Genomic DNA, 22,672 nt, shown 5'->3' with positions numbered 1-22,672 from the left:
CAACAGAGTTGCATGAAGAACATGTTACACCATTGCACATCCTCCTTTTTCTCAGGAATCTCTTTCTTTCTCTCTCTAGTGTGTTGGTGACGGCCCCTCACCTTGATAATGGCACTGGTGGTATTTACAGTTGTTCTTACAGTGATCATCAATGTAAACAAATCCCTGTGAAAGGTGAGACTGCCATATTACTACAGTGCATAAAAACACAAAAAAACCATATAATGGTAATATTTTTTGCATGTATTATGGTAATACCATAAAATGTGTTACGATAGTAATACCATGTTATTTGTATATGTACCACAGTAATACCATGTTTTTGGACTTGGTACAATGGTAATACTGTGTTTTTTATATTTACCATAGTAATGCCATTATTTCTGGATATGTTGCATGGTAATAATACTATGGTACCAAGATTTTACATTTACATTTTTTATATATATATATATATATATATATATATATATATTATATGTATATGTATATGTGTGTGTTTACCATGGTAATACCACATGTTTTACATTTAACATGATAATACCATGTTTGTTTGGATATGTACCATAGTTGTAGCATGTTTATGGATTTGGTACCATGGATATACCATGCTTTTTACCATGGTAATACCATGTTTTTTTGCATGTTGCACCATGGTATTACCATGTGATACCATCACTGTACTGTGGTACCATCACAGTGTTTTTTGTAAAGGGTGGATAAGAATGGATTGTGGTTGTTTAAAAAAAAAAAAAAAAAACCTGACCTGTAGTCACACTTTTCATACTCTAAAATCTTGATTTATTCTTCTCAAAATCAATGAAATGCATTGCTGAATCTTAGTTTTTCTCACAAGCTGTGAAACGGATAATAATGTAGCACTGACCAACATCTTGCCTAATACATGTATTCCATGTAAACAGCAGATGAGGTCATATCCTGTTAGTGTCAGGTTTAGCGTTGAAGAACCCAATTGCAGACAGTCCGAATTAAAAAGACTACATAAAAAGAACACACACACAAAGAAAAACAATGTTGAAAAACTAAACATAAGCAACCCGGACAGTGTTCAACAGATTGGAAACTAAAAGATGAGAGGGCAAAAACAAACTAGCAAATGAAACAAACAAAAGAACAAAATCAGAAAGAACTGAATCAGAATCTAATAATAAAAAAAAAAGAAAACAGTGCAACAAACCAAACCGATAGGGAAACACCTAATACTGAATAGACCGAATACTGAGGGAAGAATCCGACACAAGACCAAGCACACAAGAGGAATATCAAGCATGAGAGGAGGAGTTGGGGAAGAGTTGAAAAGAGAGCAGTCGTGCCGGACACTTTGCGCTTCCTGTCGTGGATGAACCTGTATTAGTCGTGGAAGTTCCCTTGAATATTTACTTTCTTTATTTCAGTTGAAGTTTAATTCAGATAAACAGAGGTTTGAATGCATAGAATAACCGGAAACATTATTCTTTTGAAAAGATTATGTGCTGCTTAATAGAGTGCCTGCTGTGCGTACGAGAAGAAAGTCCAATAAAGGCCTATATTATTTTAATATCATTAGAAGTGGTCTATATTTTTTATCATTTATTTTTTTTTATTATTTCTATGAATAAACATAATATTACTATGGTAAACATAATCTAACATGATATAAGCATAATATACTGATTTAAAAAATATGGATTTGTGAGTTTTCGCCAAACTGGAGATGAAGAACCACGAGATCAACCTGGATCAGCCTCTGCAGTTGCTATAAAGCAGCTGCACGAGCTGTGGTGATGACACTACTTTATTACTGGTCTCAGCTTGATCTTGTGGTTCTTTGATTACACATGTAACCGTGACGATGTGCAGGAGCAGACGACAGTCAGATAATATTTCTAACTGGCATGCACTGCATCAAGAAAGGACCAACAAAATGGACTGGGACAAAATAGAGACCAGGTGTGGAGCAAACCAGAGGTAGGCCGTTGGGGCAGGAGGGCAGAAGACAAAAAGGGGAGCACAGGCAGTACCAGCCAAGGGAGGGGTGGGTGGATTCCAAGGAGGGAATAGATTCTGGCAGACATGGAGGAGGGTCCAGGAAAGGTAGTGAGGTCCAGCGGCCGTGGAGGGGGATACAGGATGAGGTCAGGAAGCCTAGGAGCAGGGGTGAGGTCAGGCAACTCCAGGACAAGGATGAGGTCAGAAACAGTGGCGGCCACAGGGGAGAATTCAGGGAGGGAGGCAGAACTGGGATGTTGGCGGCTTTGGGCAGGGGTCTGACTGGGTTCCTGCGGGGCAGAGATCAGACTGGGTGGCCGCTGGGAACCATCTTTTCCTCCTCTTGATTGTGGAGGATATAACAGCAACAGACTCGGCGGGCACCTCCTGGTGGTTGGCAGTGGGTTCCTCCTGATGGTCAGCAGCAAGCTCGGTGGGCACCTCCTGGTGGTCAGCAGTGGTCTCAGCGGGTGCCTTCTGGATGCCAGCAGATGTTTTTTGATGGTTTCACCCAAGTACAGCTCCTCTGCCGAACTGAAGAGAGTGACAGCATACCTCAATAGGTGCTGGCCTTCTTGGTGGCAATTCAAAAGCTTGGAATTCGAAGCTGTGCCCTGTGAGATCGATTCCTGCTAGACGGATGCTGGGGGGAGAAACAGCCCCATTAGAGAGAGTTCACTGTCAGCTAGGTTAAAAAATTGGTTGCATTCTTCTGTCAGGTGTAACTTGAAAAACCCAAGTTCTGGCTGAACTCTTTAAAAAGTCTTTATAAAAGACAAAAAACAAAAAAAACAAGGTCACAAAGAACAAAAACAGAAAACACTGGATCAGTGGGTTTGCTGGGTTTTGGTTTGACCTCAGCTTAGTTTTGAGTTGAGAAGTATATGCAGAGCAGTTGGTACTACACACAGCAAAAATCTGAGGTTTGACAAAACTTTCCCACATTTTACTCTAAGCCAGGGTTCTTCTGGTGTTTGGGAGTATAAGTGATCAGGAAACTGTGCACCCCGAGGCTGCGTTTATTGTGATCGGGGATTTAACAAAGCCAAACCGAATAGAACCTAAATACTACCAGCACATCAGCTTCAACACACGAGGGGACTGGGATTTGGACCATTGCTACTCTCCCTTCTAGGATGGCTACAAATCCCTCCCCCGCCCACCATTTGGCAAATCAGACCACTCTTCTATTCTCCTTCTGCCCGCTTACAGGTAGAAACTGAAACAGGAAGCTCCCGCCCTCAGAATTTTCCAGTGATGGTCGGACCAATCAGATGCTATGCTGTTTTGATCACACAGACTGGGAGATGTTCTGGTCTGCCTCTTGATGACGACATCGAGGTCTACATTGATAGCGTAACATGTTTCATCAGGAAGTGCATAGATGATGTTGTACTGACCAAAACTATGGATCTACCCTAACCAGAATCCATGGATTAATAGCGATGTACGTCCGGCACTTAATGCACGGGCCTCCGCTTTTAATTCCGGGAACACAGAGGAGCATAAACGAGCCAGTTATGCCCTCCGCAAAACTATCAGAGCAGCCACATGCCAGTACAGGGACAAGATTAAAGGACTGTTCAACACCACAGACTCTAGAAGAATGTGGCAGGGAATTAATATCATCACAGAATTCAAAGGGAAGAAAAACTCCACCGTGAACACCGCTGCCTCTCTCCCGGATGAGCTAAATACTTTTTATTCTCATTTCAAGGGAAATAACACCACCCTCACAGAGAGAGCTCTTGCAGCCAAAGCTACAGAGGTTAGTTCACTCTCCGTCTCTGTAGCGAATCCTTCTGATGTGTGACCATCTGTAAAGCTGCGGGTCCAGAAGGCATTCCGGGCCACGTCATTAGAGCGTGCGCAAACCAAATGGCTGGTGTTTTTACGGACATTTTCAACCTTTCCCTCTCCTTATTTGTAGTCCCCACATGCTTTAAAGCATCCACCATTGTGCCTGTACCAAAGCAATCCAAAATCACTTGCTGGCATCCTGCCACATCATCAGCAAATCCTTTTGAGAGCCTAATCAGATGCCCGGCTCACTGGACTCACTGAAATTTGCGTACTGCAACAACCATTCCACTGATGATGCCATTCCATCACTACACTACACACTGCCCTCTTCCACCTGGAAAAGGAACACATATGTGAGAATGCTGTTTGTAGACTACAGCTCCGCATTCAACGCCATAGTGCCCTCTAAGCTTGATGAGAAACTCCGGGCTCTGGGCTGAAATGGCTCGCTGTGCAGCTGGATCCTAGACTTCCTGTCAAGCAGACCCCAGGTGGTTAGAATGGGCAGCAACATCTCATCACTGACCCTCAACACTGGAGCCCCACAGGGCTGTGTTCTCAGCCCACTCCTGTATTCCCTGTACACACATGACTGTGTGGTAACACATAGCTCCAATGCCATCATTAAGTCTGCTGATGATACGATGATGGTAGGTCTGATCGCTGACAATGATGAAACAGCCTACAGAGAGGAGGTGCACACTCTGACACACTGGTGTCAAGAGTACAACCTCTTCCCCAACGTCAGCAAGACCAAGGAGCTTGTGGTGGACTTCAGGAGAAAAGACAGAGAGCACCGGTGGAGAGAGTCAGCAGTTTCAAGTTCCCCAGTGTCCACATCACTGAGGAACTTACAAGGTCCGTCCACAATGAGGCCATTGTGAAGAAGGCTCACCAGCGCCTCTTCTTCCTGAGATGGCTGAGGAAGTTTGGAATGAACCACCACATCCTTACATGGTTCTACAACAGCACTGTAGAGACCATCCTGACTGGCTGCATCACTGCCTGGTATGGCAACAGCACAGCCCTCAAACGCAAAGCCCTGCAAAGTGTGGTGCGAACTGCCAGACACATCATCGGAGATGAGCTTCCCTCCCTACAGGAAATCTATACGTGTGTGTGTGTGTGTGTGTGTGTGTGTGTGTGTGTGTGTGTGTGTGTGTGTGTGTGTGTGTGTGTGTGTGTGTGTGTGTGTGTGTGTGTGTGTGTGTAAAAAAAAAAGCACTCCAGCCACAGGCTGCTCTCACTGCTACCATCGGGCAGGCGGTATCGCAGAGTCAGACTCCACCCCAGCCGACTTCATGACAGCTTCTTCCCCCAAGCAATCAGAGACTGTTGAACTCTTGATCAATCACGATACATATATCAGCACCGCACTTTATTAGGGGTTGGTGATAAATACTGTTTTGTTGTATACAGTCTTATTTTGTGTATACTGTATATTATTAGGTGTGTATTGTGATGTGTAAACTGTGTGAAGTGTAAATCAGATGTTTATTGTGTTACGTCCCTATTAGTCTAGGGGTATCGAAGGGACATCAACATAAACCAGAACAACCATGTGCAAATAAACAGAGAGAAGCTTAAGCAGACCACCAACAAGGCTTTAAGCGCAAGAAGCAGGCTTTACTGAGAATAATTAAACGTATTTACATAAACATGATCCAACAATAGAAAACACAAAAATTGTGAAAAGGGAACGAGAGTGTTGCCAACAAAAAGAAACAAGGAAAACCAAAAACCATCTAACTAACTAAAGGCAGAAAAGGCTTGCTGAAAACAAAAACACAAAATGAATCTGCCTACTCCAACTAAAAACAAAAACTTACAATTGGTGGCAACCACTACTTACCTGGTGTTACTCGACAGTGTTATGGTCTACAGTTTGCAACATGTGCAGGGCCCCTAACCTGTTGCCAATTCAAAAATAAAACGAGTATCAAGGAAGGTCCAAGGACCTTACAAAGTTGAAAGAAGAAAACAAGCACAAGAAAACAAACTGAGAGGCTTGTCAATAAAAACCACAAGCAATACAAAACAGTCCTCTCTTATAACAGCCATCTTGAATTTTATAGACCTAGGTGATCTCAGGTCTCCATGTGCGATTGGCTGATCACACAAGACAGGCGGCGATTGGCTGGAACAAATGCAAATGGAGGAACTGATGTGGGGCAGGCTCCTCCAACAGAAAACACACCGAGAGAAAACAAAAGACATATACACAAAATACAACAGAGGATGTTACAATTGTAATTGTCATACTGCTATGTTGTTTGGAACCACACCCAAGACTTTCACCCACTGTTGCACTTGTGTATATGGTTGAGTGACAATAAAGATTATGAGTCATAGCCTCAGTCATCCATTTCAAATGAGAATGAGCAAAATTATTGACAGGTGAGAAACGTTAATGTCAACGGACACATTTTTGTTTGCTGTTGACAAAGTCTACAAACTTTAGAGGCGAGATATCTCAGGACACTTATTTCATTAATATCTTTAAGGGAGTAGCAACATTTTTTGCATATTTTCCATGAAAAAAAATCGCATACAGCACCTTTAATCTGCTTTAAGATGCTCTCTTCTTTCTTTCTTACTGTTAAACCTGTAAAAATGTCTAAATTCAAGCATTTAAAACTATTTTAAACAAAGGTTTTAGCAAACCAACATTACAGTTTGTCTCAACAAACTTTACATGTCTAGTTTAATCAGTACTTTCGAACCACTCAAAGTAAAATATCAGTATTTTCTTTCTTCCAACCAAGTTATTTTTTGTAATGCAGGATAAACATGCATGTGTAGCAATGAATAGTATAATAAACTTTTAAGTAAAAAAATTTTGTTCGACAGAACCTTTTATACAAAGAATAAATCTTAACCCTATAAAGCTTAACATATGAAATAATAGTCAGAAAAGTATATATTTTTAAACCTGTTTAATCATATTTTCTATAAAATAATTACATTTAAAGCACATGTTCCTTGAATTCAATAAATATATAATTTTTAAATCTCAGTAACAATATAAACATTATTGTTACTTTTGCTTTATCAAAATCAGCAGAGATTTCACTTAAGAAAAGATGAGTGCATCAACATATGAAGGCTATTTTGGAAAGCTATTTTACAAGGTCTTGTACTTCCAGAAGAGCATGAGAACTTTCACCCTGGGCACTGGCCTCATTGGCCCGGTCTGTAATTCACCTATGGTAATTATATTAAAATGTGTTATGGATAGGGGATTGATTATTTTGTTCTCCCTTTTACTTGCTGTACTTGTTAAGCACTAAACACATGCCGTCTCAGACAGCATGCCCATGAAATACCCACAGAGCACTGCACCAAGCATGATGCATATTACAGCTAAAATGGAGCACCATGAAGTCTAAATATGCCACTTTTGAGTTCTGAAAGTTTGAAGAAATAGTTCACCCAAAAATGCTTTCATCATTTACTCACCTTCATGCCACCCCAGATGTGGAATACTTTCTTTCTTCTGCTGAACACAAAGATTCTTACTGTGCAAGGGAAGGTTTTTTGTTTTGTTTAGATTTTTGGGCTAAAAATGTCCACGTTCACTTCTATATTCTTCATCTTTTGTTTTTGGCAATTCAAATTTTTTTAGAATATCACCTCCTACTGGTCAGGGAGGAGAAGTTATAGTAAACATTGACTTAAATATTGATCTGTTTTTCACCCACACCTATCATATCACCTCATGAAAACCACTGCAGTTGTATGGATGCCTTTTATGTGCTTCAGAGCTTCAAAGTTCTGGCCACCATACACTTTCATTGTATGGACCTACAGATTCTTCAAAAAATCTTTGTTTGTGTTTTGCTGAAGAAAGTCAGACACATCTGGGATGGCATGAGGGTGAGTAAATGAGAGAATTGTCATTTTTGGGTGAACTAACACTTTAAGTGTGTTTCCATTATGGTCATTGTGGTTGTGTGTCTTAAAAACAGTGATGCAGGATTTTTGTCTTGTTTTCATCAATTGTAACCTTTGTTTTTTTTTTTAGTTGATCCAGGCATTGCATTCGGCTTGTCCCTCACCTGTGATGCCCATCAAGCAATTGTACGTATTCAATGGTAATTTTTACTTTTTTTTTTTTTTTTTTAATTTTATGAAAATGTCCTATTAATTTAGTCAATATTTCATCATGTTATAATAGTTTTATTAAATTTCATAAAGTCATTTAAGGTCATATATTGATACTGGGGAAGTTCCAGTAGTGTGCTTCTTTTTTGACAGAGATCCCGTGATTCTGTTTATATTAGTGTGGATATGTGTCATGGAATGCACTTATTCTTGTTAGGTTACCAGATGTCATAAAATCCCACACAACCATTCCACATTTGTCCTCTTTCTCTTCCCCTCTTTGGTAAAGTTATAGAACTTTTCAGAGAAAGTGTGTCATGCCACACACACACACACAAGGGCTGTTATGATAAGATTGAGGACTCAGCAGAAATCCCCTTAGCTGCATTTCCTGTTGGACTTTTCCTTGATAGATTCTGTTTAGTGCCCTCAGTCACAGCTGAGGTCAGAGGTATTGCAGTCCAAAAACAAAATGGTAATATGTATTTGTGTTTGTAAAAATAGTATTTGAACTGCTGTTAGGAATTATTGGTTATTGTAGAAGCAAGTAAACCTCAAGCAAATCTACTGGCAAAAACACACCTGAAAAGTGTGCAATGCTGATACCTACCTAAAATTTAAGCTGTAATTGCTACACAATTTGTCTCTTTAAAATATTTCTTAAGTGGGGTCATGTAATATTTTTTTGTCATTTAATTTTTCCCTGAGACCAACTTATAATGTTAGACAAGGCTCCTTGCACCAAAAACATAATTTCGATTTACATCACCATTTTTAATCCCTTATAAATAACACTATTGATTATGTTGCTATGTCAAATATGTTAAAAATGTTAGTCCTAAAGTGGGCTACGCAGAGTTGACTTTTCATAATAGTGAAATATATTGAAGAGTTCACCTCTCTGAAATTCCAAGATGAAAAGCATTTTTATGTCTTTTTTTTAAGTAATTTCTAACCTAACTACTGTGTGTTTCATTAAAATAGTTCCTTTCAGTGGTTATAAATAACAGTATCAAAAATTTCAATGTTGGATTTGTGGAATTCAGTAGAAAAATAATTGCTTTAAAGAGGATGCTGTAATGTAGCAGTAACGTTAAAAGAAAAAATAATAAAAGAATATTTAGTTGTTTTTTTTTACTACTCCATCTCTCTTTCAGGCATGTGGTCCTCGTTTGATGCTTCAGTGTGAGAGATTTAATTATCTCAATGGTCAGTGTGTGGAGATCCGTCCTCACTTTACTGTGGCTGACACACTGAAGCCAGCTTTCCAAGGTAGCAGAACACTTCACTGAAAATGCATTCATAATTAACTAGAGGTAGACTGATAAATTGGTTTTACTGATTAATCGTTGCCGATAGTTGTTTTGTGGAACTATCGGTTATTTGTTAAAATCAACAGCAATTTGTTTTTTTTTATTTCTTCATGTTTCTCCTACAGAGGATTCTACGTTTCTTGTAAAGAAAAATCTTGTCTTTAATTTGTATCCTCACTTTAATGCATATTTAGCTTTTTTATTAGTTAAATCAAGTGTTTTAAATTCAAGCAAGTTTCCCTGTATAGCTGTAGCATCTTTTTGCAGTGTTCACGGCGTTCATATAGAATGTGAAGAAACATTTTTTCACCTCGCATTGCTCATGCGAGTTTGACCGCTGGATTATACATTTTTGTTTAAACTCACGTTCCCGCTAGTATTCCCCTAGGAGGATGGGCTTCTACGACTTGGTTTATAGTAAAGTACAACCAATAGCTGGAATCAAGTAGACCCGCATATTTTCAGAACTTACCAGGTAGTCTAATTTCCTCGTTCACTTTCCTCCAAGCGATGTCTTTTTCCGTCCGGTCTCTGTACATGTATGACATTGTGTCATACAATTCCGGGTGCCCGCACACTGCTACAACAATTTTTTCATAACTTTTTCCAGATTTCTTCTGCTACTACGTGAGTACGTCAGTGACATCTGGACAATCTCAGTGCTGATAGGCTTTCGCGACAACGCGTCATGTGGATTTCTCGCTCGAGTTGAAAAATTACAATTTCCATTCGCTTCATTTGTTCCGCCTGAATTTGCGTCTATTCGCATCTTTGCATTGAATTTGTATGTTATCGAGCGGCGCGAAATGCTCGCTTCGCGTTGTATGTGAAAGCACCATTAAACTGTGAGTGTCATGTAGAGGTCTGCAACTCGACCAGGGCCCGACAGGACCCAAGAACCCAACGGGTTTCGGGTCGGGTTCGGGTCAGTTTTTCAACTAGGACTTCGGGTTTGGGTTTGTATGAATGAAAAAATAAACTGGCTTACCAAACTTGTTTGGTGCACGCACGCACTCTCACTCATAGACACGTGAGAACAGACGGGTTAGGGGCCGTTCACACCTGACTAGTTTGTGTGTGAATTGTTTTCCTATGTAAACACATGCTGGACAAATGTCTTTGACATTTACACCGCTTTTTCTTCAGCGCAGGGTTGTCAAGTTGAAACACCCATTGATTAGAAAATGCCTATTTTTGTTCTGCAGAGACACAAGTCTTGAGCTGATTGAGACACACCCTAACTTCAGACATCAAACTCTACATGGTGCAAGCTTATAGGTTCTTTGAACTTGCTATCTGTTAGCCAATTGGCTCACTTACATGTGATTTATTAAGCTCTCATGCTGATGCTATATGCTGATAGGTTCTTTGACATGTAATAGGGTAGCAAATCAACTTTCATACTCTCTCTTTGTCTAACATTTAAATTAGCTCGGTTTGCAAGTAAGCTTGTTTAATTAGCCATTTAAGCTATTCGGCCAAGCAGACCAAGGCACACTTAACTAGCATACAATCGGTGCACATGCCTCTTACACACGTCTGCTAGATCTGCTTGTTTGGGGGGGTGGCTATATTTGCATATACTTCCCTGCTTTATTGGGGGATTGAAGCAGCCTCTCTTGAGTTTTTCTAATTTTGCAGCAGCAGCATGTACACACGATTAACTCAGTGTGTCTGTGTATGTTCTAGCAGTAGCACGTCTTCGTATTAGTCCACCAAGACCAATATTGTATCAATATGTCATACCTACAATAACATGTTAAATCTTTCTGATAGTTGTTATGACTGAACTACTGTCACACTACTGAAAAGTGAAGTGTTAGTAGCATTGCTACTTCTAGTTAGTTACTCGCCAACAGTGATTGAACCTTATTGTAAACCGTTACATGTGTAACCGTTAAATTTTTTGTTAAGTTACTTACACGTTACGTACTTTGGTGTTACTTCTCACCAGTTGCTCTCTTCCAGAATGATAGCACCATGCTTGATTTGAAGGTGTTTTTTTAAGTGCTATTTTTGCTGTGGACATGAATGGAATAACTATACCCCTGTATAGATGTAGCGTCTTTTTGCAGTGTTCACTGGTTAATTGAACGCAGGGTACATGTTGTCACACACATTAATAAATATAAAATAAATATAAAAGTTACATTTAACTATGGTGCAACAGTCTTGTTTGGATTACTCATTCTTCCAAAAATAAAATCTGGTTATTTAACTCATGTTTACATATTATCCCAAACACAGTTATATTTGTTATTTTATGTCAAACTGCAGATTCTGTGTGTTTTCAGAATGTCACATTATTCCCCCTCTGGATGCTGTTATTCTGTTCGATGACTCTGGTAGTATCTCAGATGAAGATTTCAAAATGATGATCCGATTCATCAAGAAGTTGATTGGCATGTTCTTGGACACAAAAGCCCAGGTTTGTGTCTGCTTGTGTGTGGGCCTCTTGTTGTTATATTACTTTGGTTTAATATTATTTTTCTATCTCAGGTTGGAGTGGCGAAATTCTCCACAGAAGTATCAGCTGTCTTCCACTTTGAGAACTTTGCAGTGAATCCAGACCCTGACCAGCTAATGAAAGATGTGACCCAGGCAAAGGGCAGAACATACATTCCTTCTGCAATACGCTTTGTGTTGTGAGTGCATGTGAACTGTACCACACAAAATGACTAAATATTTTACTACATTAATTTGGCTGATGAAAGCATTGATTAGACAATGCAAAAGTGGCTTGAGAACTAAATATATAGTTTGATTGATCATAGGTCCTCATTCCACATTAATCGGGGTTCAGTTCAGTGTTTCCAAGGAAGACACTTGTATTCCATCTGCAATATTCCAATTTCTTGTTTATGAGCATGCATTTATTCTCTTGTTCTCTCTCAGAGATCAGATGTTTTCTGAGAATGTGGGCATGAGGAACAACTCTGAGAAGTTATTGCTGGTGATCACTGATGGGATATCAAGTGACAGCGAGACATTTGACAATGTCATTTCCATAGCCACTAAACGAGGAATTAAGAGATTTGCCCTTGGGGTAAAGGCAAACTTTTGAAAGGAATATTCAGAATTATGCACAACTTAAGCTCTACGTTCCCAGCATCTCTATTCCCAAAATGCTGGGTGTCATGTTTTTATAAAATCTAATGATGGTCCATTTGTTTCTTCTTAGATTGGTGAGGAATATTCCCACCGTGAGCTGGAGAAAATCGCTTCCTCTCCTCAGTTTGTGTTTGAGACTAAGAGTTTCAGTGCTCTTACCTCGATTCTGAGTCAGCTGAGGGAAAAGATATTCTCCATCGAAGGTACCAAGTTATAAGAGAGGATAAAATAAATTAGCATCTTACTAAACAAAATCTTAAATTACATGCTCTCTTTCTCTCTCTCTTTAGGGATGGACACAGGGAATCTCAGCTCTTTTCAGATGGAATTGTCACAGGGCGGCTTCAGCGTGGCCTCTTCTGAGGTCAATAATGTTTCCCAGTGTTATCAACCTGACATTAATAGGTTTAGCTTTTGTTTATATCAAGTATTACAACCCACTCTGTTTTTAAAAAATGTCTCAAGTTAAATATTTCAAATATGTTTTTTTTATTTCCATTACATTTCTATTTATTTCCATTTATTCATTTAGCAGACACTTTTATCCAAAGCAACTTACAAATGAGGAATATAACAAAAGTGATTCATCGAAAGTGCTGCAATACAAAGTTTCTAATTGCTAAGAGAAGTAGAAGTAGGGAGAAAGTTAAGAGATGGGGAAAGACATTAGAATTTCTATTTTTTTTTAGCAAGACAGAAGACAGTAAAAATTAAAGTCCCAGAAAGTTATTTTGTGCCCTTGTGAGATGGCACAACGAGGCGCTGTTCGTCTGCCAATCGCAAGCTTCTGGAGGGTACTTAGAAGTAGTGAGTGTAGATAGGGGCCATGGAACCAGTGGCTGTTCTATAGGCGAGCATCAATGCCTTGAACTTTCCGTGAGCAACCATTGACAGCCAGTGCAGTTCGATGAAGAGAGGCGTGCTATATGCACTCTTCTGGGCTTGTTGAAATTCAAATGCACTGCCGCGTCCTTGATCAATTGCAGAGGTTTCACTGTAAATGAAGGAAGTACTACCAGAAGAGCATTGCAGTAGTCCAGTCTAGATTTGACAAGAGCTTGGACAAGGTTTGATTCCTGCTGAAAATACTGTAAAACAGGTTATATCAAGTTATGGCTGTTAACGGTTTGAGCATGTACAAGGTTAGGAGGATGCTCTGACATAAAATGTCTGCTGTCAAAGAGCTTGAACCAGTGACAAAGTTCAGATGGAACAATGTTTATTTGTAAGCCTGTGACACGGGAGTCGACAATCGTAATTATCTATGTTGTGGAAATAAATTTCGGAAAATTGGACTACATGCTGAAATGAAAGAGCTTCTCTCGATCAGAGCAGGTGAGGAAAGTAGTCAATTTTTGTGGGGTAAAATAACTCAGTTGGCACCACCATTGGCACAGCTTTTTAAAGGACATTTCTTGAGACTGACATCACAGAGATTTAGTGGCATTTGGTGCTGCTGTGTAAATGGTAACAATACAGACAAAAGACAGAAAGTCATTGCATGTGTAAAAAGCAGATGTTGTACTAACATAAAAGTTAGTCCAGCAATTTTAATGCAATTTAACAGGTACCAAATGTAAATTCGGAAGGAGCTTGTTCATCTCGGCATGCCAATCATATCCCAAGGATTCTTCTGGCATCCCTCCACCTCCCCATCTCTACCACTATATATAAAAATGATGCCTTTACCAATTATTAAAAAAAATTGTCTTTCTGTTTATTGCTTTAGTCAGATAGTCCAGTGGGGGGGATCTCGGAGCTCAAGCCCAGTCCTGTGCTTGAGGCCCTCTGTTATGGAATGCACGCCAAAAATGTTTACCTTAATTCGCTCCAAGACTATATGAACCAGTGAACTCATAAAAGTGGCTTATGTGACTGCCGTAGACTCTGAAACGGCAACAAAAAATCATCTGAGCAACCCACGTGTACTAGCCATTCAGCAAACTGCGAGGCACCTCTCTGCTAATGCAGTGTGTTTGGGGTGGGTTAACTGTCTTTATGAATCATAGAAAATGAAGGAGTGCTCTGAGAAAATAACATAAGTGAAAAATGATTTGGTTTTCCATTTGGTGCTGTAAGTGGCACAGAAATGACACACAGTAGCTTTTAGGGGGAGTTCACATAGGATATAGAGCATGACAGTGCCCGCCTACTTCAGCTGTCTTGGTTCCAGAAGTATTTTATATAGCAAGAGGCAATACAATAGCATATAATGTCCATCTGATACATATTTACAAAAACCAAAAAGTAAAAAAATAACTTTGAAGACAGAATACAAAAATGCATCCCATGTGAACACCAACTTTTGTTGACGGTCAGTGTGGACCTTGGAACCACCAGCTGATAGTCCAGCTCAAAAATCATCTATGCCAGCTAATGACCAGCTAGAAACACAGCTAGGAGCTAGTAAAACCAGCTATGGTCACAAGGAGTATTTTTTGTAATGGTGGTAATATGATTCTGTAAATGAAATGAAAAGTCCTCTACTCATCTTCACATAGGGTGTAAGGTTGTTTGGAGCAGTTGGGGCATACTCATGGTCTGGTGGGATTGTGCAGGATCTTCATGACCAACTGATCAATTCTTCATTTATTAATGCCACAAACAAAGAGGAGGACATCCGGGACTCATATCTGGGTAAGACTCTAATAAATAATTAAATTAAGGTTTATTTGCTTTCTAAGACGATCACTAACATACAGTACGTTTTAAACATCAACGCAGAACCCCTGCACCATTTGTGCTACAGACATCATAGAAAGTTTGTCTCAGCTGAAAGTTTTTTTTCTCACAGTTTAGATTTACTTTCACTCTGAGTAAAATTATGTAAGTTTTACTGATTGGTGTTCACTTTAGGCCGGATGAACTCACTTCTGTTTGGCTGGTCTCATGTGTTGACTGTATGCAGTGAAAAAAATGTATCGGCCAAGTGCAGATGTTTTCATATCCTGTACTGCCATTGTGAACAGTTAATGCAGCTCTGCTGTTTTTAAACACTCATACCACGTCAGTTTCAGTCATGCACACTGTGCCTTTAATGTACTGCAACCACCGCAGATATCACAGGCAGCTGCTTTAACCGTTCTGCAGATCTGTTTCAAAACAAGTTACAAGCCCAACCACAGTTCATTATGTGCTGAAGTAGAGGAAACAAAAATACTTTCTCACACTTAATTGCAACAAATTTAACAACATAATATTTTGAACACTCGCACTTGAAGTCTATTAATAAATTGGTGTCGAAATAGTAATTTCCCCCACTATTTTACCACTGAGCTTAAAGGGTTAGTTCATCCAAAAATTTAAATTCTCTCATTATTTATCACCCTCATGCTGTCCCAGATGTGGATGACTTTCTTTCCTCAGCAGAACACATTTGAAGAAAAATAGAAAAATATCTCAGGTCAGCTGGTCCTTTAAATTCAAGTGGATGGTGATCAGACTTTTGAAGCTCCAAAAGGAACAGACAGTCAGCATAAACATCATCCATATGACTCCAGTGGTTAAATTAATGTCTCCTAAAGCAACACAATCGCTTTTGGTGCAAAAAAGATCAATATTTAAGTACTTTTAAACTAAAAATCATCACTTTCGGTCAGTAGCAGTTTATGTGTGTGACATACGTTACGTGCATACTACTGATGACCGGAAGCAGTGTTTTATAGTATAAAAGTTCTTAAATATTGATCATTTTGCACCAAAGGTTATTGAGTTGCTTTAGAAGACATTAATTTAACCGCTGTGTTCGTGTGGATGACGAATGCTGACTATGTGATTTTTGGAGCTTCAGAAGTCTGATCACCATCCACTTGATTTTTAAGGACCTTATGAACCAAGATATTTTTCATTCTTTCCTCAAATGTATTCAAAAGAAGAACAAAAGTCATACACATCTGGGATGGCATGAACTAACCATTTATGTGTGTCATTTCTGTGCCACTAGAATCACAAAACAGAATTGTTTCATTTTTTGTTTTGTTTTTTAACCTTTTTATAACCCACATTATATTCTGTGCTGCAGGTTACTCTGTTGCTGTGGCAACAGTGAATGGGGAAGTTGTGTACTTTGCTGGGGCACCAAGACATAGACACAAGGGTCTGGTGCTGGGCTTCACACAGAACCATCAGAACCACAGCTGGACCATCTCCCACAGGATATACGGATTACAGGTACATCAAAAACATTTACAAAACTAATTTAACATATAGTGGTCCCCAAAAGTAAATGGACACTTAAAGGGATTTTTCACCCCAAAAGATAATTAATTCATCATTTACACACACTCGAATTACTTTCTTTATTCTGCGGAATATTAACAAAGATATTCTGAAGGATGCATGATGTGTTTTTCTCCATACTGTGTTAGCCAGTGGGGTCCAAAATCTTTCAAGCTCCATATAAAAGCAATCCATATTACTCAAGTGGTTTAATCCATGTCTTCTGAAGCGATAGAATCACTTTGGGTGAGAAACAGGGCATAATTTATGTCATTATTCACTATAAATATTAACATCCGGCCTGACTGGAACACTTTGGTGCGCATTTTGACGCGGTACGGGGTTGCCATGGACACAATACCACGTAACCGTATACATCAATATGACGTTGCAATTTAATTTCCCTAGTGTTTACTATCAAACTTTTTGTGACTACGGTAAATTTGAGAATTATTCCAAAAAGCCACAACCTGCGACCATATCATTTTAACTTGCATCTGTATTTTCAAAGTAGCCCAAATGGGCGTGAAAAAGATAACCTGGCAAAAGATTTATAGGGAATGAGCACTTACATTTTGATGTTTCTCTTACCCAGCTTGATCGTATCGCTTCAGAAGACATGGATTAAACTACTCAAATTGTATGGATTACTTTTATGCTGCATTTATGTGCTTTTTTGGAGCTTGAATGTTTTGGAGCCCATTGACTTTCATTGTATGGACAAAAACACCTCATAGATCCTGTTAAAGTATATTTGTGTTCCTCAGAAGAAAGAAAGTCACATGAGTTGTCCATATACTTTTTGGGCCAGTGTATTCTTCATATAGTAATGTATATTTTGTACTTGTGTCAATGGTTGCATGATAGAGTAAAAAATTAGAGTCATTTAGCACATGGTTATATTCTGTACTTCATTTATAGCTTGCTTTCTTATCTATTTATCTATTATTTTTCTCTTGCGTCATGTCTCTGTCTGCAGCTGGGCTCATATTTTGGGGCAGAGTTATGTGTCATGAGTGTCTCTGGGTTGTTAGCAGTCGGGGTTCCTTTATATCACACTCATGGAGTGGGGGGAGAGGTCCGTATATGCCCGTTGAACATTGAGGTATGATCAACACACACACACACATGAGTAAGGATTATCACACACACCAATAATACCAACCACGCATACCAATTACCATAGTCATATAGTGTAACAAGGTACATCAAAGAATATCATGGTATTACAATAATGGTGGTGTTCAAAAAACAAAATCAAAGTTCAAAATTATTATTGAGAAGTTAACGTCAGTATTTACCGTGCAGCCTGCATACATTAAAAGGTTCTCTGCTAATGCTTATAATTTTCTTATTGCATATTCTGGGTTCAAATCAAGTTAAGCTCAATCGACAGCATTTGTGTCATGATATTGATTATGGGAAAATTAATTATGACTTGCCCCACTTTTTGTTTAAAAAATAAAAAAAGCCAAAATCTGGGTTACAATGAGGCACTACAATGGAAGTGAATGCGGCCAATCCGTAAATGTTTAAATGCTCACCGTTTCAAAAATATAGACACATGATGTGAAAAAATAGGTGTGATCACATGATTTTAGAGTGACAAAATAACTTGGTAACCTTTTCTCTGTAGAGTTATAGCCAATTTTACAACTTCATTGCCATGACAATGTCAACAAACCCTAAAACGACTGTAAAAATGGCAATTTTAGCAATTTTTCAGCTCAAATATTATATGATTTTTTATATGATTAATGTGTGCTTTTATAAAATTATAAGCGCCGCATTTCTGCCAAAAGCTGAGCCATTCACTTCCGTGATGAGTGCCTCACTGAAACTTTGCTTTTAACTTTGCTTGTAATTTTAGCTTTTTTTAAAGAAGAAAATGTATTTTTGTGGTTATCAATATCATATCACAAATGCTGTCGATTGAGCTTAACTTGTATTCAACCACAAATGTTCCCTTAATCAATTAAGCTTTTAATCACATATAACTAAAATGTTGACTATCATACTACATGTTCTAAAATCCCCATTATCCCTTTAGACACTGAACTGCTCCGTGTTTCTCCGTGGAGCAGTGGGGAACGAGTTTGGGCGGTTTGGTGCTTCTCTGGCTGCCATACAGGACCTGAGTGGAGATAGCCTTGAAGAGTTGGCAGTGGGGGCGCCTCAGGAAGAGCAGGGCAATGGGGCAATTTACATTTTCTTGGGACAACCGGGAGGTATCAGAAAAGAATACAGTCAGGTTGGGAGAAACTCAATTTTACCTTTTGGTTGTGTGACGTAAGGCTGTCAATTGTTTAAAATGATTACATGATATGGCAATTAATTAATCTAATTAATCACAATTAATTGCATATATAAATATTTGCTGAGAAAGCCGCTCAAATAATATTAATTACATATATTGATTAAATACTTATAAATAGTTATTTATTTAATTATAAATATAATATGGCCCAAAAAATGGCTTTAGGAGCCAAAATATAGTTTATTTCCATATTATTTAATCATTTTATAAATTTGTCTGAGATAGATTTATTCTAAGGGCTTTTCAAAGTACGTGCCAATGTACACGTATCAGACGGACACTTTTGGAGTGTCTCACTTTGGTTGCATCGTGTCATGAACAACATTTTTAGGTCAATATGTCAAGTTAAACGTTGTTTGAAACTTTGAAAAACACTCCAGATCCCTGCATTCGGAATTGCGCTCCATCCAGCTGTGTGTAAACCCAAGAACGCGTCCTCATCTTGCACTGTCTCTAGTGTCAAGCAAGCCTGAGGCCCTGTCCCAAAGTGCATCATAAGCCCTTGTGGTCTTTCTCTGAGTCCAGACTTTGGTGATGCAAGCAAGATCAGATAGATGGGGTGCTAGTCATCAAGTCCATGAGGGTGCATGAGTTATAAATGTGCATGAGGGCACAAAACCCCTCTGAGCGCTAAAATGTCGAATTGGACACCCTGCGGTCTTGTGGACTTGGCGGGAACGTGCAAATGAAGGCTGCGAGACCGCAAGTTCACATTAAGTGTGCCATTTGGGACAGGGCCTGAGTGTGGTTTGTTGTTCTTTGTACTGCTGCGTGTTGCCTATACAGCTGGAGTTTCGCTTACTGCCCCCTCCTGAAAATTGCTGGTACTTCAAGATTGCATTGCTTCGATGGGAGGAATATTCCATATTACAGTCTGGGAACATGATCAATTATGTATATTTCTCTGAACGCATTATTTGTATATAATGAATCACACTGAATTAACTTAAGAAAAGAACAGCTCTAGTGATAAGTGTCTCGCTCTTTGTTAGGGCTTTGCAGAATAATCCAGCTAAAACCAGCTACCATGTTACCAAGATGGTAACTGGTTTTACATGGTTTTTATCTGCTCCAAGCTGGTCATTTATGGTCCATAACTGGTCTCTCATGAATGTACAATAAGTTGGGTTACAAGCAGATGGGGCCACATATTGATCTGGTAGACCATCTTGGTCCAGCTAGCTAGAACAGGTGAACTTCCTCAGACCAGAAACCAAAAGGGATCTCAAAGTGATGGAAAACATGGAAATGTCAGGGAATTTTAAATGGACTTTTCCAGGTCTGGAAAGTCACAGAAAAGTTATGGACATTTCTATAATGAATGTACGTTTTTCTAGTTATCGATTAGTCAGTTATTCAATGAATTAATCAAATTGGAGTGATTCACTAGTGAATCTGTCTGAATTTGAATGATTTTTACAAATCTGCATCAAGTAATCAGAAACAATTTGGAAAAGTCATGGAAATTAATTTGTCAAATGTGGGAACCCTAAACCAGCCAACTTGTTTTAAAACCCTTCTCTCTCTCTCTCTCTCTCTCTCTCTCTCTCTCTCTCTCTCTCTCTCTCTCTCTCTCTCTCTCTTTCATGTATAGAGAGTGAGTGGATCAGCAGTAGGTAGTGGATTGCAGTTTTTTGGGGTCTCTGTTCACTCTGCAGGCGATCTGACTGCTGACTCTCTCACTGATGTAGTGGTGGGATCTAGAGGTGCTGTTACTGTGCTCAGGCAAGTGTGCTTTTTCATATAATACATGTTTGAGTGTGTAGTCTTGAGAGCAGGGACGTGCACAGACATTTGGAGGGGCAGGGGCTCAAGTGAAAAAAGGGCACTTCTCATAATTACGTATTTTTTTACTTTTTTTAAACAAAAAAGTATATATATTAACACAACTCTGACTTCCTTTTAAAAAATTTATTTAAAAAGTTAATTTTATCTTCCTCAAACTCACACAATTGTTTAATTTTCAAAAGATGTCTATAAAATAATCAGTTCACACAGAAACCATGGTCTCCTTAGTATTCACTAGGTGTATAGAGCAGCAAAGGAAACCATACCACAATGTGCATGTTTTCTATGCTACTAGTTTCATGTATGTATTTAGAATAACCTAAATAACTGCATCAAGCAGAGGGGCGTGTTTAACTAATAATTTGAAACCAAGCATCAGAATACTGAATTACCTGAATGTTTTAATCAAATACATAATATGTACATAATATATTATACAAAAATATAATATTATTATTGCTATGCATGTACACACACACACACACACACACATACACAATAACTGATGGTGACATGGACTTAGTTTCACATTTGAGGGAGGACTGTATCATCATCATCATCAAATAAAACCTTCAAAATCCACATTTAGATGGAGTTTGTTTTAAACCTTCTATCCTCCATCTGTTTGCATCTGTAGATTTCTTCTAAATTCACTAATTTAGATTTCTAAATTTCAGGGGAAAGACTCTTGATGTATGTAAGTCTTTAACTGGGGACGTTCTGTGGTGATATGCTTTAATTATTTTGTTTATCCTATTTACCTGCATTGCCCTGTCAATTAGATGCAAATATGCGCATTTTAACTAGTTGACGCCTAATTTGCATATCAGTTTATCGATTGTGATGATGTTATTAGACACACACACTGTATTCACCTGTAGGGTCCCCATTTAGTACAGTAGCACTGTATGGCCATGATATATTTGCCTTCACTAAACTGTAGCTAACTTATTACATTAGCTAGTAGCTCATGAGGCATGCATGCTAGCAAGACACAGGTTAACTATATTTGTCTTTGGCTAATCAGCAGTAAATTCGAGGCACTGGTAGTTTAATCTTTTGTTCATCGCCACTCACCTCAACACAAGCCAATAAAAACACTGCTGGGAGGGGTCGCCGCTGCTGCTGCTGCCTCGTGTGTGTGTGTGTGTGTGTGTGTGTGTGTGTGATGTGCCGATGTGCGCCGCTGGGGGGGGGCGCTTCAGAACTCCTGACCCGATATTTATATACACTATTCAATAAATATATTTGCTTGACAGGGAAGCTGTGCGCATTCTGCGCAAACAGGAATATATATTATTTAAACAATTTTTTATAAAAAAGCACCCCAGAAAAAAGGGCACTTTCTCTCCAGGAATAAAAAGGGCAGGTGCTCAAGCCCCTTTTGATGTCTATGTGTGTACGTGCCTGCTTGAGAGACACATTTTTTATTATTGACACAATGTTTTGTCCATGTTGCAGACAGACAGTCTGACCAACATGTTAAGCAACCAACCACAGTTTGTTTTGTTTTTATATGATGTTGAAGGAAGGTTAAATTTGAAGTTAATAAATCGATGTTGATTTCCACAGTAGTAGAATGATGAGCAAAATAAAATGGTAGCTAATTTATATAATGGTGCAACATTGCTGGTCACCAGCTTATGTGGGATACTGGTGTGCTGGTGTCCCCAACAGGCTTTTAAACTAGCTTTGCCAGCTTCATCAGAAAGACCTTGCCATTCAACCAAAAGCATGGCTTTGCTGGTCCACTAGCTACATGTAGATCAGCACCAAACAAACACTAACAAACATACTTGGCATTGCATGCTGGTTAAGCTGGTCTTTTCAGCAAGATCTACAAATGGTTAAAGGAATAGTTTACGCAATGATGACAATTCTTCTATCATTTACTCACCCTCATGCCATCCCAGATGCCTATGATTTTCTTCTGCAGAACACATAAAAAAGATTTCTAGAAGAGTATTTCAGCTCTGTAGGTCCATACAATGCAAGTGAATGGTGACCAGAATTTTGAAGCTCAAAAAAG

General features: G+C 38.9%; 1 protein-coding gene across 1 annotated transcript in view; it reads left to right on the top strand.

Moving 5' to 3' along the window:
* Window positions 1-22,672, top strand: part of LOC127637985 (integrin alpha-X-like) — a 41,395-nt gene that overhangs the window by 1,384 nt on the left and 17,339 nt on the right. Inside the window, exons 3-15 of the mRNA XM_052119329.1 lie at window positions 80-174; window positions 7,817-7,872; window positions 9,054-9,168; window positions 11,504-11,637; window positions 11,709-11,854; window positions 12,105-12,255; window positions 12,391-12,523; window positions 12,611-12,684; window positions 14,822-14,957; window positions 16,342-16,490; window positions 17,518-17,643; window positions 18,589-18,789; window positions 20,450-20,580. Of these exons, the coding sequence (XP_051975289.1) occupies window positions 80-174; window positions 7,817-7,872; window positions 9,054-9,168; window positions 11,504-11,637; window positions 11,709-11,854; window positions 12,105-12,255; window positions 12,391-12,523; window positions 12,611-12,684; window positions 14,822-14,957; window positions 16,342-16,490; window positions 17,518-17,643; window positions 18,589-18,789; window positions 20,450-20,580 (1,647 nt within the window). The remainder of the gene's footprint in view (window positions 1-79; window positions 175-7,816; window positions 7,873-9,053; window positions 9,169-11,503; window positions 11,638-11,708; window positions 11,855-12,104; window positions 12,256-12,390; window positions 12,524-12,610; window positions 12,685-14,821; window positions 14,958-16,341; window positions 16,491-17,517; window positions 17,644-18,588; window positions 18,790-20,449; window positions 20,581-22,672) is intronic.

This window comes from Xyrauchen texanus, chromosome 4 (genome assembly GCF_025860055.1).
Source record: "Xyrauchen texanus isolate HMW12.3.18 chromosome 4, RBS_HiC_50CHRs, whole genome shotgun sequence".
NCBI lineage: Eukaryota > Metazoa > Chordata > Actinopteri > Cypriniformes > Catostomidae > Xyrauchen > Xyrauchen texanus.
Note: the sequence above shows the minus strand (reverse complement) of the source record. Positions and strands in the feature narration are given on the sequence as shown.